The sequence below is a fragment of the Myotis brandtii genome, unplaced genomic scaffold (genome assembly GCF_000412655.1).
Source record: "Myotis brandtii unplaced genomic scaffold, ASM41265v1 scaffold167, whole genome shotgun sequence".
Lineage (NCBI taxonomy): Eukaryota > Metazoa > Chordata > Mammalia > Chiroptera > Vespertilionidae > Myotis > Myotis brandtii.
Window position 1 is genome coordinate 1,526,855 of NW_005356128.1, and position 15,900 is coordinate 1,542,754.

The window sequence follows — 15,900 nt, forward strand, 5'->3', positions numbered from 1 at the left end:
GAGAGAGCGAGAGAGAGAGAGAGAGAGAAAGAAAGAAAGAAAGAAAGAAAGAAAGAAAGAAAGAAAGAAAGAAAGAAAGAAAGAAAAGAAAGAGAGAGAGAAAGAGAGAGAGAAAGAAACATCTATCAGTTGTCTCCTGCATGTGCCCTGACCAGGGATTAAACCCATAACCTGGGCATGTGCCCTGACCAGGAATCAAACCAGCCATCTTCTGGTGTACAGGACAACACTCCAACCAACTGAGCTACACTGGCCAGGGCCCAATAACTCTGAATTTTAAGTCCAAGTATTTAAGTCCAAGTATTTAAGTCCAAGTATTTAGCATTGGCTAATGCTAAAATGTATATTATGGCATAATTATACAGCTTCCTGCTCTGAGCACCTCAACTTGCCCTACAAGTACTTCCCAGTGGTATCATTAACCCCATTTTACAGATGAAGAAGCTAGTGCAGCAGTGATGTGACTTCTCTAAACATGAATTATTGGGTTACCAATCTAGAAACTGAATCTAGCACTCCTAATATTTACTGCAAAATTACAGATCTGGGCTAGCTCATAAAAAGCAAATGCTACAGGCAAGTCTGACAGTTCTGAAATGACTCCAACATCAGTTCTGGATCACACTATTGATCTAAGGGGCATCTTCCCAGGGGTGTGAGAGAATATACATCTTCCAAGGATCTCTACTATTTTGTAGACACGGGCACTGGCTGGCCAATTATCACTGACAAAAATTACAGGTGGGGAAATTGAGACAGAGGAAATTGAAACACATCCCCATCAATCTGTGATTAAGACAGGACAGTCATCCTCTTCCATCTCAGCTCACCCCAGGGGGTGCCAAGTAGATAAAGCTTTTATGTGGACTGACAAGGAGAGTAGGAACTTGGCTGCCTAGGAAAAAGTTACTTACTAGGAGGGAGAAATGAGATGGGAGGATGAAAGGACAACCAATTAGAAGCCAAAGACAGAGTGAGAGCCAAATCCAATAGAGTGGGAGAAACATTCATGATATAAGATCCAGAGTCCCAAGGGATGTACCAAGTTACACATTCAGCATTAGCTCAGGTGCTTCCCAAGTGGTTTATAGGAGCGTATAGCCCTTCATGATCTCAACTCCAGAAAGTCTGGTTTAACTAAGTCAAATCTATGTAATCAACAGATAAAATGTCTATCTATGAAATTATTCACCCAAAATACAGGGGCAGCATTATCTTTCATCCTTATTAAAGACAAACTCATACAACCCTTTGGTTTTAACTCCTGTTATTAATGTAGAGACTACTCTAGTCCACAGTCTCATATTCTCAGGCCAGAAATTAACATTTAAAACTTGAAAATGTTGCCGAACCGGTTTGGCTCAGTGGATAGAGCGTCGGCCTGCGGACTGAAGGGTCCCGGGTTCGATTCCGGTTAGGGGCATGTACCTTGGTTGCGGGCACATCCCCACTGGGGGGCGTGCAGGAGGCAGCTGATCGATCTCTCACATCGATGTTTCTGACTCTATCCCTCTCCCTTCTTCTCTGTGGAAAATCAATAAAATATATTTTAAAAAAAAAAACTTGAAAATGTGAAGTCAGCCAACACCACCACTCTCAAAGTTAATAATTTCCAAATTTAAAACAGATGGAACAGGAAGGTTACAGAATTTGCTAAACTAGATTATGGCTAGAGACAGTTCAAAATTCACCACTGGAAAGTACAGACACTTTTTTAGCTCAATGATAACAGCTGGTGACATTATACAGACATGGCTATGATTACTCATCTTGTACCTCAGTGTGGTTCTCTCCTCCCAAAAATCAAATATAGGTTAACTACATATCACAAAATGGGATGGATTTGTGAGAACAAATACTATGAAAATTTACATCTATATGACCCGACACTGGAAAAGGTATTTCCTTCAGCGTGGGAATTTTAATCAGAAGTATTCAAGGTTGAGTTGCTATATGCAGGTGCAAAGCAAGAATGCAGTAAGATGTACACTGTGCAAGCGTGCCCTTCTATAACCCAAACAGTGAGGTCGCTATTTGGAAAGAAGTCTCTTTTGTCTAAGTAGTATAAAGTTGTTATTGACCAGCCAGTACTGGGCTGTATTATGGGGAAGATGTTACTGACCAGCAGGCTGCTGCTGTGGGTACAGAGGCTGCTGCTGCTGTGTGGGAAAGATGTATTGTTACCTACCGGGTGTGCAGCTACTACTGTATGGAACTTTGCTTTGAAAAACTGTTTTGTCTAGTGGCTCCTTGTTAGCAATGATTCCTATAATAAAGACTCTCTTATATACCCACAACTTCTCATGGCTTCTCTGTTTAACACCCGGCATCCAAAAAGGTCCAGTCCCTGGCAGAGGGGCTCGGACCCAACAGTTGGTGTAGTGGAACAGGATGAAGGAACTGAGTCCCAACACTAGCATAGGCTTTTTCAAGCCACCCTACCAGAAGCATGCTATGCCTGGACTACCACTGCACTGTGTACTTCATCCATACCCCAGCCACAACAAACTTGCTTGGGAGTTCTGGGTTTTGATAACATATAGAAAAACTAAGTCCCCTGAAGGGCTCAATAAGGAGTTAGGACTGGTTACCTGGGGAAAGAATTGGCTTCAGGTACCTGAATGGGAAATAAGCTAATTCAATGTAGCTCCCAAACCCAGAAACAGAAGCAAGCTGAGCTGGGAATGTGGGACAGAAGTAATAATAGGTGAAGATAGGTTCAATACAGAAATAAACTTTTAGCAGTGTGAGAGGTAATAGATTCTCAAAACCTCCAAATGGCTCCTGTATCAGGTGGTAGTTTTAAATTTGTTCAAAGTCTCCACGATTCTTCATACCTTCTCTTACACAAATAAACTTAGCCCTTGAGCCAAAGCCCAAGAACTAGGAAATAAAGGGGAATGCCAACACTTTAAGATAACTCCTATACAGACAACTTGTCAGACAGTAAATCTTCTACTTGTAAATACTTCTGAATGGGATTAGATCCATTAATAATTCAGTGAACATTCCCAATGGCAGTAGTAAACACAACAGGGTTGTTGCAATAAAGTAGAACATACCAGTAACCAACAATGACCTTTAAAGGAACTTTTCACTTAATTTACATTAACACATGGGAGAAATTTATTAAAATCAAATATTTGAATGAGGGGGCTAAAAATTAGGAGGAAAAAGCAAAGGAGGAGTTTAAAAAGTAGGGAAGAATGTAGGAGATGATAAAAAAATAAGTGCCCTTATAACAGGAGCCATTTAAATGTATATCCTCAAAAGCTCAGAAGGCTACAGTGGCATTCTTCAATTAGTGGATAACCGAGAACAGAACAGATAAGACTACAACCTACATTTTTAACTAATGTACTCTGGGTATTAGCCTTAGATGGGAAGTAAAATTAAAAAACAAACAAACAAAAAACTAATGAACAAAAAACAAGTCTATTAGTAGACTGAGGGAAAACGGGGCAGGGGAATCATGATCTTCCGTTTAAAGCAGTTAAAGCAAAAGTTGACTATTGTGACTTTTAAAAGAGAAATATTGTAAAACTCTGGCTTCAAGATTTCATTCTACATCAAATGTTAGATATTTTAATTTCATGACAATTCAAAAGGGATAATTTTTTTAAAATCTTTATTGTTCAACGTATTACAGATGTCCCCTTTTTCTCCCCATTGACCCCTTCTAGCCCGCACCCTCAGCCCCTAACCCCCTACCCCACCTCAGGTCTTCACCACACTACTACCTGTGTCAAGGGGTTATGCATATATGCATACAAGATAAAAGGGATAATTTTTTATGGTGGTTCTGATTAGATTCAGGAAACAGAATCACACATGTAAACTTTTAGTAAGTAGCAGCAAAATGCTCTCCTCCCTCATGGGAGAAGTGCAAATGTGGTTCCTTTTGCACATTTCTCTGCTGCTGATAGCACACTTAAGACTGGTAAAAGCATCATAAAAAGACATGACAGGGAGTTTAGTTCTTTCTACCATGTGTACTTAAATGCAAAACAGTTTCAAAGGCGCTAAAATGTCAAGCTAGTCAAGTCCCGATCAAAGAAAACAAAACTAAATATTATAGCATTTTCTCAGTATTCTGCACTAACTACTTTTGTAGGTTCAGACTCCTATAAAAAAGCATGCCAGTTAAACCACACCCGCAGGAATAATTAATACCCTCTTTGTGTGTTTCAATTTTACTTATTTCCTGTCTTCCTCCACCTCTGGTTGAAACAGCCAAAAGTATATTTCCCACACTATCACAGGAAACAAAGCAAGGGAATTCCATTTAAATTGAAGGCTGTCAAATTCTCAGGCATAGCCAAGCAAGATGTCAAAGGTCACGCCCTATATTTGACAAAAAAAAAAAATAGTATTGACATATTTATAGCCAGAATTAGTAGCTATAAATCCAAAAGCTATAACCTAATAAAAAACATGGGAGGGGCATTAAATCCAAAAGAAAAGTTAAGTCTTTTAATTCTACACAGGTATGCTGTCTTGGTGACATTCAAGTTCATTTGCACAATAAATGTGATCTAACAAGTCATTATGTTCTTATCTGTGAGATCAAGATGCTCTGTGCCCTGTGCATGTCCTTCAGGAAGGTGGCTGCTAACGTGTTTCAGGCCACAGCAACAAGATAGCAGCCTCAGAGAGCAAGCTCATCTCACCAAAAGTGGTGAGCTTTTGTTCTAAAGGCAGGTCATGCAGTTTGCTTAATAAAATTCAACATCATTTTTTTTTAAGTGAGTTCCTGAAACTGGCAGAAGTAAGCTTAATAAAGAAGGTAACTAAAGGAGGTGAGTGAGTCTCCATTTCAAATCCCAGAGGTGTATTCACAGTTAAGAATAACAAAGAATTTAGTCATGAAAGGAATCCTTTAGAAGGTGCATTCATTACCTTAGAATCTGAACTGTTTTAAGTTTTCATTTTATCCCTCCAACTTCATTACTTTTTCCTCCCAGTCTTAAAAGTTATTTGAAACACAAATGAGGGTGGGGAGTGTAAATGAGGCTTAATTGGAGGCCTGAATTGTCAATCGCAGTAGAATAGATCTCAGCTCATGACTTCCTTTATCTAATGTGTTTTCCTTTTCTCTTCTTGTGTTCAGGTGGAAGTCATGGTTAGGCTAAAATCATAGCCATCAAAAAACAGCTTGTCTTTAAAATGATTCCACAATTTCATCACAGAAGAAATTAAGTAGGGTCTTTTTATGAATATATTCAACATCTGATATAACCCAAGATCATTTACATTGTTCAATGGGATCACATGGCACAATAATTATTTTTAATTTTTTTCTTAAAATACAATGTATAAGGTATACAATCAAAAGGTAATGAATTCTGAAATTAACTTCAAACATTCACCAGCCCATAGGTTGTAAAGAAGAAGCACTCGGCATAAATAGGGGCTACATTAATATAAAATTACCTCCATTTTATTCTATATCTCTCACATCCTCCACCTTTAGCTTAAAGCAATCACACTAAGGGATGCAATGGCACAAACTTTAATATCCAAACTACTTATTAAATGGTTTGAAACTCAACTAAACTGAACAGATTGCTTTAAAAATACTTACTCCCGAGTTAGACACCACAGTGGAAATTCAGATCATGAACACGAGCCATCTCTGAAGGGCAGTGACAGAAGGTGGGGGACTATTGAGGGCAGGGTAATTCTTGAAGTTTGTGACAACATTGTTTTTTAACTTTTTTTAATAATCTGAATTCTGCTTTCCTTTTACTTTTTTTCTTTAGTATGTCCTCAGTCATTAGGAAAAGTGTTAACATGGCATTTCAAGAAATATAAAGCACCTTGAAGAAATATCCCAACAATACTGGAATATAATATTACAGAACTACTATGGAGTAACTGGGGAAGTATCCTTTACAAAAAAAAAAAAAAAAAGGATGTAAATATCATCAAGACATGCCTAATTACAGAAATTTTTAACCCTAATAAATTTCCTTAGCATTAATTTTTAAATTATCAAGTGCTTCAGAAGAAAACAAAAATAGCAATCAAAACCATTTTGGGGGCCTCTTCTAAAATGTAAAGCCATCAAATATTGTGTCTAAAATCAGTATTACATCATAATCTCAAAGCCTGCATGTTAATGCAAATGCACATAAATTGTGTAGGGCAAAAGTAGGTATACAGTTCTGAGTACACAAAATAGTTTTTTCTTATTGTTTTTAAATGATTGTATTATTTTCCATATAAATAACTGCAAACCTACTTTTGCCCCACCCTGTACATTAACATCTTATATATAAAATACATATATACACACACACATATAAGTAACTAGAAATCTAGGCACTACATAATTCTATTTCATGACTTCTAAAAGGGCTCAAGAAACTTTGGTTGCACAGGTAACAGAAGAGAATGAGAGTATATTCAATGTATGCAAATGTCATAATGAGCCACTAAAGAGAAAGTTAAATTGGAAAAAGATTGAAGGAGAAAGATCAATTAGGTCAGATTACATAAAAGTAGACTGGTTCAAAGGAAGCTTTCACATTCACTGTATGCAAATAGTATGATGGCATGCATATCTACCCATCCAGAGAAAAGGCTTAGAAAAAAATTAGAGAAATGCTCCCAGCTTGGTGCTGAGCACATAAACAACTTCAGTTGATAGTTACAAGTTCCCCTTCGCTGCCTCTACCTCAACCCCCTTCAGAGAGGGCGGTTCCCTGCTACAGACAGGTGATGTAATACTTGGGTTTCTCCTCTATTCAAATTACAGAACCACTGGCTGAAACCTGACACCGAACCCTCACTGCTGTGACAAATTAGTGATTCTGAAAATTAAGCCTCATAGAGACAAGAAGATACATCATCTATGATACAAATTGTGGTGAGTGAATGCACCTATCTTGATGCATTTATCTTAATGCAATCCTACACTTAAGGTTATAAGAGAATAGCTGAAAAATATTCCTTTCCTGTCAAAATAGTACAATAAAATCCACATTTGATGCTCACTACCTCAAGAATCTGCCAAAATAAGAGTCTCTAGCTAAACCCTATGCAAATCATTTCCTTTGACCTTACTTCCAAGCAACCTAACAGCCTGAGAGGTATTTGATATTTACTTGTATAGACCATTTCCAAATATTTATGTGGTTATGTTTTCCAGCTTTGAAGGGCACAATATTTACAAGCATAGAAATTATGTAATCCAATTATAATTTATCTCTCCAAATTGAATTTAAAATCCAATGCATTTCTTTTCAGAAGTGAAATGAAGGGTATGCCTTTCCTTTTCACTCTTACCTTCATCATCACTGGGGAGATAAAAGACCTTCCCTCCCATTATGTCTGCAGGGATTTCTCACTCAGACAAGATAGAAGTTCCTTCAATCCACCTCACACAGGCTTCTGTGGCATGGTACTGGTGGAGGAAAGGCACTACTTTTCTAGATTAAAAAAGGAAAACTATTGGGAGGGAGGGGGGACAGAGGAAGCATAATTAAGTGCCCCGAGGCCTCAGATAATTATTGGAGAAATAACAAGCTACTGACAAGATCTTTATCTTCCTTCATGCTCCTTGAAACTTTAAACTTTTTTTTACTGCTGTCACAAAAATGCACCACTGAGGTCCTCCCCTTCCTGATGCCAGGTTCATTTAGCTACTTTCAAATGTTTAAGTCAGCAAACCAATAATGAGGCCTCTCACCAGCAGTGCAAAGACAACTGTGTAACAACTTTAGGATGACAGTTGTAAACAACTTTTTTTTTTCTCAACCCTGATGCTTAATCAAATTTCCCCCCTCCTTATTTATCACAGCTTTGTTTTAATCAGATGAACTGGGCAGCAGTTCTGTAACTTAAGTCACACAAAAAAACGACACTATAATTAAGATAAATATCATCTGGAGGGAAAATTAATCACTGCAGAAAAGTATTTTCATTTTAGGTCTCAACATACAGAAATAATAAAACCAAGTCACACTCAAAAAGGTGACAGCCTCGAGATTTCCCTACATGAAGCTTGCTGGAGGTAACAGCACACCCCAGGTCACAGATGCTGCAGTGCAGACAAATGAGCCACACACTTTAGAGGTGGCATTCTCATCTGAGAAAATACACCACCATTCACTATCCCTAAGAATTAAAAAACTCATGTGACTTAATAACAGTAGGGACAAGCTACCTTGGTAGATATAACATATCTTCCCAGAGATCTACAAATTGACTTCTGCCTCTCCTTCCAGAGGGAGATAGGACCCCACACTTCTCTTCAATATTAGAACCAAGATGAGACTTAAGTTGAAGGATGATGTTTTATATTTCTCTCTGCTTATGGAATGAAAAGAGCAAAGATGAGCTGCAATTTTTTGAAATTCACTAGATCTACAAATAACAGGGAAAATTAGACTGGCCAAGTCCATACTGTTTCCTACTTGGTTTAACTAGTTTACCCTGACATCATTAGTAATCACGCAAGTGTGCTTAGGAAGCTATTTTGTCTATGTGAAAGATAACTTACACATTTAATAAAACCCTACAGTAGGGAGCTATTCAGTCTACTTTTGTTTCACTGTCCCCAGACCACAGAGTAACTTTTTAATAAAGTATAGTCTGCTACTATAGGTACAAACATAACAGTAAAACAGTTCACTATAAACTAGTCAGACAAGTATTCTGAACACATTCAGTTAATGTCTGTCTGCTTGGCTTCAATTTTGGGTTTAGCCAAATTTAACCTCCTCTGGATCCATTGAAGCATTTCATAATCTCCTTTATTCCTGTACTTGGGGTAGTAGATAAAGATCTAGTATATCCAGGATATCTAATATTCAGCTAATGCAATATTAAAACTGACATTTAACCCTAGCTGGTTTGGCTCAGTGGATAGAGCATTGGCCTGTGGGCTGAAAGGTCCCGGGTTCAATTCCTGGCAAGGGCACATACCTGAGTTGCAAGCTTGATCCCTAGTAAGGGGCGTGCAGGAGGCAGCTGATCAATGATTTCCTCTCATCATTGATGTTTCTATCTCTCCCTCCCTCTCCCTTCCTCTCTGAAATCAATAAAATATATATTTTTAACTGATATTTAAATTTTAAAACATCTTTTTAAGTCAGTATAGTTTTCAGTTACCCTGAGTATATTTTGATATTTCTAACTTTAACTTGAGAAATTCTCATTTTTCAAAAAAACAAGAATTATGTTCAATAGTGATATTTCTGTGTGTGAATCACTCTGCTCCTAATACATGAAAGTTACTTTTCAAAAACAGACCAAGCAAAAACCTAAATATTTTGTAAATGCCTACTATTCATATTAAGTCAATTCTGTAATCTGTTCCATGTATTACCAAATTCTATATGTCAGTTTTAAATCAAATGCAGTATACTACCAAATAATATTGAATGTAAAATTTTTTAAAATGCAATATACTACTGGCTTTAAATTGCATTCCATGGGTCTATATTTACACATGAGAGTGTTTCTAAGTTGCACTTAAAAAAACTAAAAATGTAATCCTATTTTTATAATTTCTTATATTACAAAAACAAAGATACAATTTCATAGAAAAATTTGGTCTTACAACACATTACTTTCATAATAAAGTCCAAGTTCAGTCTGATAAGAAAAAGGAGAGGGAGATAGAGCTAGAAACACCAATGATGAGAGAGAATCATTGATTGGCTGCCTCCTGCACACCCCACCACGGGGGATCAAGTCCAAAACCAGGGCATGTCCCCGGACCAGGAATAGAACTGTGACCTCCCTGACCAGGAATAGAACCACTGAGCCACACCAGCCAGAACCTACCTATACTTTTCAAGCTTTCTGTATTTCATATATCCATCACTCTGATACTTCCCCTATTTTCATGTCTTTATGAATGCCAGTCCATCATTCCAAAAACAAATTTTAAAATTAAGATGGACTGCCCTGGCTGGTGTAGCTCAGTTCAAACTCAGGCAAAGCAAAAATGCCTTCCAGCACAAGCCAAGAATAAAAGTTGGTGGAACTAACTTGAGCCTTGAAGACTATAAGCAAAATTTGTGGAATTCCCAGTAAAAGCACAGATGATCCAAATCCTAGGGACAAAATGGTCTAGGCCTGAATTAAGAGCTAACCTCGGGGAATAATTAGAAGCTAATACAGGAAAGTCTCAAAAAACTTTAAAGAAAGAGTTAACAGACTAGGGGACATTGAACCCATAGGAAGAGTGAAGAGGACATACAGGTTTAAAAACTAGGGAAAGAACTAAGTAGACCAAGAACCAAATCGGGGAACTCAAGACAGGAACCTCATCTGAGAGGAAGAGGAAATATTGTATGCTTAGGTTTAGACATGTTGAATTTGAGGTGAAAGTAGGACATTTATGGTTTTTAGTACCTGGAGACATAGAACCATAGAGAGGTAAGTCATCTAGAAAACAACCAAACAACCAGAGAAAAAGATCACAACTAGTCCCAACGTATACTCACGACTTAGCATAGGAGAAGGAAAATTCATGAGTAAAGCAATTGGAGAAGTCAGAATGAAGGGTGAGGATCAGTATAATACAATGTAATAGAGTCCAAGACAAGAAAATACAAAGAGTGGTCAACAGAAAATGAGAAAGACTCAAACACTCTCCTGACAGCCTTTTTTATCTACTGACCATAAAGAGTGCAGCTTCAGCAATCATTGAAACACAGAATTTGGGACTGCAGAAGCTTATCACGCAGCTCTGTCTCACTGTATTTTTTTTCCCCTGTAATGGATACAGCCTGAACTAAAGGACACATGTTGAATGTATGTCCTTCAGTAATGCATTATGGTGAAAATTCACTAAATAATAAACTGAAATAATAATAACTGTTGCAGATATGGCATCCTAATTTTATTTGGCTTAATATCAAAAATACTTTATTTTTAATTTTCTTTAGCTTATAGTAAAGCTATATAACAGATGAAAAAGAAATTTTAAAAAGGAAGGCAGCCAAATACCTTCCAAGTGGCAAAGATAACTCAACCCAAAACTCAGTACTTAGAGTGCTTTAACTCATAGGTAGATTGATAAATTATAAGTAGATTGCGTAGAGTAAAGTGAAGTGCCAGTGGAAAAGGGGTTTTCCTAAAAGGTTGAACCATATGAAATCACCAATACACAAAAATTTATTATCTTGTTTCTTATGTTCCTTAGAAAATCACAAATAACAAGGAGTAATTCTCTGCAAAAAATTTCTGTGCCACTGACAAGTTCTGTTAGTCCTTATCAAGAATTAGCAAAAAGGGAGACTTCTTCCAACCTTTTAATACATTTGTATACAGTATACCCACTGAAATACAAGCCTGCATCCCTTCGACACCAAAATAAACATTTTTCAAGTTCATCTGGTCCTCTCTGTTTCACAACTGAGAACCACACCAACTTCAGAATTTTGTATGCACAGAAAAAAGATAGTTATCTGACCAAAGAAACACCCCAGGGGGTTTGGGCAAGTCTCTGCAAGTTGTTCCTATGAGGGCCAAGGCAAATTTTAAACTGCAGAGAAGCAGGACTAAAACCACTGTGTTCACTGATGCTCCCTATATTTGCAAACTCCTTTGCTCTCTCCAATCACCATGGGGTTTATACTGCCTTTCCAAGAGAATTCCAGGAAGCACCAAAGTTACAGCACACACATACTAAAAAAAAAACAACAGCCGAGTAAATTCCCATGATGCCAGGGTACTGGGTAGTTTCCAAGGGCAGAGTGTTCCAGAAACATACAAATAGTTCAGGCTTCCCGAAGAAATTCCAGACAAATACAGACAGCTGCTCTCTCAGAAAGTCATGCAGGCCTTGGCCAGGTTAAAGCACAGTCCCAATACACCATGGCTGTGGCGTATCCCAGGTCAGGATACATACAAGAAGCAACTAATGAATGCATGAAATAAGTGGAACGATAAATCAGTGTTTCTCTCTCTCTCTCAAAGTGACATACATAGATGATAGATAGATAGATAGATAGATAGATAGATAGATAGATAGATAGATAGATAGATGATAGGTAGAATGTAAGTCATGCAGAATTACAGTTTACGAGTCTGGATGAAGAGCGCAAGGACAGACAAAACTTTTCCAGCCTCTTAGGGATTCTAACTAACCACTGAGTATCATTTCCCCTTATCTTCACTTCAACTGTACACTCAGATTCCCTGTGCAGTGCATGATATCTAGCAATATTTGTGTCCATTGCCAATGTAATAGACTTTCAGTAATTATGGGAAGGTCTCCACAAACTTTAACCTTTTTTGAAATTTACATGAGAACTTTTATACCTTTCTTACCAATATTCAAATGTTTGCCACTTAAAAAAATGATTTTTAAAATTTTTTCAGTATCATTCAAAAATAGAAGCCCCTCCCGTCACATCTCCCCTTTTTGCCACAAAAACATAGGCAAAATAAGAATAAAATTCTTATGAGTCTCAATTAAGATACTTGGCATCTATTTTAGAATTTCTGAACAAAGTAAGTTATCATAAGACATGTTCATGTTCACATCAGTCTCACACAATTTTCAATCTTTAGCAAATAATATATACTTGGCTGCATAATCATTACCCACTTTTAATTCTCTTTCCTCATGCTTTCTTCAAATACATATATTGCAATTTTCACCTAACTGTAAAAAAGGGTTTTCCTTAAGGTAATTTCAGTAACAAACAAACTAGAAGTTGGCTTCACCAGGATTATTTAAGTCAAATGTAACTGGGCAGCAAAAAAGCAGCCATCTTCCTGCCAAGGGATCTCTGTAACTAGTTAAATTACTCACCTACAGCCTAAAAATACGAATTACAGAATAGATATTAATTTTAAAATGCAAGAAAATGTACTCTCAGTTCACAGACCAAATTAAAGAAACTTCATTCCAAAATAAAGAGTATCTGAGCTACTTAGTAATAAAACAATTTAAATTTTTTATGTGTTGAGTCTTGAAGCATTCTTTTCACCTAAATTAAGTGTTGCAAATAATACCAAAACAAAAAACAAGAGCCAACTCAAAATTACCATTTACCAAAAAAAAAAGTCAGAACTCACAATATTAGTTCCCAAACTCTAGACAGCTTTCTATTTGAAAAAAAAATAGGTCATGGGAAAGAAGTTTCACTATTTATAAATACTGCACATGGTTTAAAAGATCTTGAGTTTTCCAAAAACTTTAGCTTCTACTTTGTGTGTCAACTTATGACAGTTATAATAAATGTTAAACAAGTGTAAAGTAGATTTAAGGTACCATCCCTACAAATACAAAATTCATGTCCCCAAAACATAACCAGTATTTAAGGAACTAGAAGTTTTTGAGCCCTTTAACAGTTTCCCAAGAACTTTGTCCATGCAAATGACTTTCAAATTCTCAGGCAGGCCGTAAGAGGTAAAACACAAGAAACTATATTTAACTAAACATTCCGTCTAATTCCTAATAGTACATCACAGTAAATACTTAAGTGTTCCTAAGCAGCCTCTCTTCAGTTCTAAAGCAGTTACGTTTGGGTTGATTTGCATTTTACAACTGAATTTCTTCCTTTTATGATTCTTTAAAACAGGAAAATCTTTCAGATCTGAGTGAAACTTGGTTTTAACAAGTAACTCATTTTTATGAAAACTAACCAGAAGACTTAGTTATGAGTTAGAACACCTCATGTTGTTTCTTTTCTTCTTAAAATACCCATTTACTCAAAGTGAAAATGCACTTGCTGTAATCTGACTTGCACCAACTGACTCTTCATTACACCTGAAGCACTTCATTCCAAAGCCCCACTAGGTTTCTACTAGGTCCTGCTACTGGGCCTCCAAGTCTAGACAGATAATCCTAACTAATATTTAATAGACCTGCTACCTTGGGTAAGTAAATTCTTAAAAATAATAAAATTATAATTGCATTTGAGAAAAAAATCATAATAAGTAAGAATCTAATAAAATGGTTGGCAGATGATTTGGCTTTATAATCTGTATTTTTTTACTAAGCACTAAATCTTAAAACTTTAAGTTATATTCCTAGTTTAAGAATAATACCGACTTAAAGACATTTGGGAGGCAAAACTAAAAATAATCCTAAAACTTTGCCTTTCTCTACCTTTAAAGAAAGGCATTCCAGCAAGTTTAAATAGGTTGTACCCATTTCCAAGGACATAAAAGAATGGTGTAAGTATACCCTGTACTTTAAATGGTAAAAAATAAAATAAAAAATTTAATGGCAAATGCTTTATCATAGCTCAAGTAGTATGGATAGATGAGCAAGTAAAATAAGTAGTTAAATTCAAACGTTAAGTAAAATTGGACTTGGCAGACAATTATGACTTTGTGACTTAAAAGGGTGGGGTAAAAGTAGGCTTACAGTTGTTCATATGGAAAATAATACAATAAATAATAATACAAGAGTAAACTCTGTGCTTCACGTACTCACAATGTAAACCTCCTAAGGAGGCACTTTACCTTTTTGAAACACTTGTTAAGTTGCATGGGTGCCTAATAATAAAGTTGTAAGTGATAATTTTACTCTAAAACACACTGGAAAAAAATAAAATCCTGTTTCCTTCTCCAGGAACTTCAACACGATGTAAATAACGTAACCTTTTTGACGCACAATAACCACGGGGATGACAGTGCACATAAAACAACCTTGGGATAACAATTGCGCAGCAAGGATTATGCTGTATATAAAGATTATGATTATCTTTCTTATGGTGCCTGCACAGTCAGGATGAGGCCCTCGGATCTGTACCTCCGTGCTTGGTGGTAACTGAGGTGGCAAAGCGAGAGAAAAGGCCTACAGGTCCCCAGCCCAGGATACCCAGGGGAGCCTCTTCCTGCCCATTTAAAGGCTAATCGAAGTGTGCGGGCACTTCCTTGCTAGAGAAGTGCTGGCCGCGCTATTCCGCGGCCGGGCCAAAAGCCGCGCTGGCCCTTTAAAGGTTCTCGCTTCCTGCACCCTCGGCCCCTCCCTGGCTGTCGCCTGCTCCCGCCTCCGCCCCCGCCGAGGGTCACACTTGAACTTTAACTCGCCTCACGCAGCCCGGCACCACGGCTCCGCAGGCTGTGGCCACCACATTGCACTCGTCGGATGCGCTACCTCAAGCTCGACACGCCCGGTTCCCTGTACTCAAGGCCCCTTCGGATAAAATCAAAACAAAGCAAAATGCACACCGTCCTCCAAATACTGTGGGGGTCAACCCCCATAAGCAGGCTCGCGCCCTGCCTCGCCCCCCTCCACCTGCTGGCGGGGCTCCGAAGCCCCTCGCCGCGCCCATACCCGCCCAGCGCAGGGGAAACCGCTCCCAGTACGGCCCAAGGCTAGGAGGTCCGTAAGGAGCCTTCCTCGTCCCCGAGATTCTGGAGGTGAAAGAGCAGCGCCAAAAGTCCACGCGGGCTGTGGGTGAGGGAGCAGCTCCCAGTGAACCCCCTTCTCCTTTCACTGGCAAACTTTTACCCCTGCTCTGATGTCCACTTCTTGGCATACTTTTCTCCCTTAAACGAGCCCGCTCCCCGTTCCATCCTACCCTCACTTGAGCGCGCGAACTCTTATACCTGTCCCCCCACTGGCCCCGAGCAAGTCCTCCACCCACATCTGCCAATTTTCATCCGCTCCCAGCACGCGCGCCCTGCACTTTCAGGACAAGCAAACTTGCACAACCGCCTTATCTGCCCACCGCGACCTCAGGCGCAGGTAGGGGGCTTCGTACCCCCTCTCCGGGTCCTGCTGTGCGTCCTAAGGCCACTCACCTTCCAGCCCGCCGAACTGTTGCTGTCGCCCTTATCCTTGAAGTAGGGCACACTCTTGACCATCCACTCGTAGATCTGCGACAGCGTGAGCCGCTTCTCAGCCGAGCTCTCGATGGCCTTGGTGATGAGGTCGGCGTAGGACAAGTTGCCCCACGCGTTGCGCCGGGACGAGCT

At 38.5% G+C, this 15,900-nt stretch overlaps 1 protein-coding gene across 1 annotated transcript in view; it reads right to left on the reverse strand.

Moving 5' to 3' along the window:
* FOXO1 (forkhead box O1) overlaps positions 1–15,900 on the reverse strand; it is a 112,649-nt gene that overhangs the window by 95,935 nt on the left and 814 nt on the right. Inside the window, exon 2 of the mRNA XM_005862762.2 lies at positions 15,727–15,898. Coding sequence (XP_005862824.1) covers positions 15,727–15,898 — 172 coding nt within the window. The remainder of the gene's footprint in view (positions 1–15,726; positions 15,899–15,900) is intronic.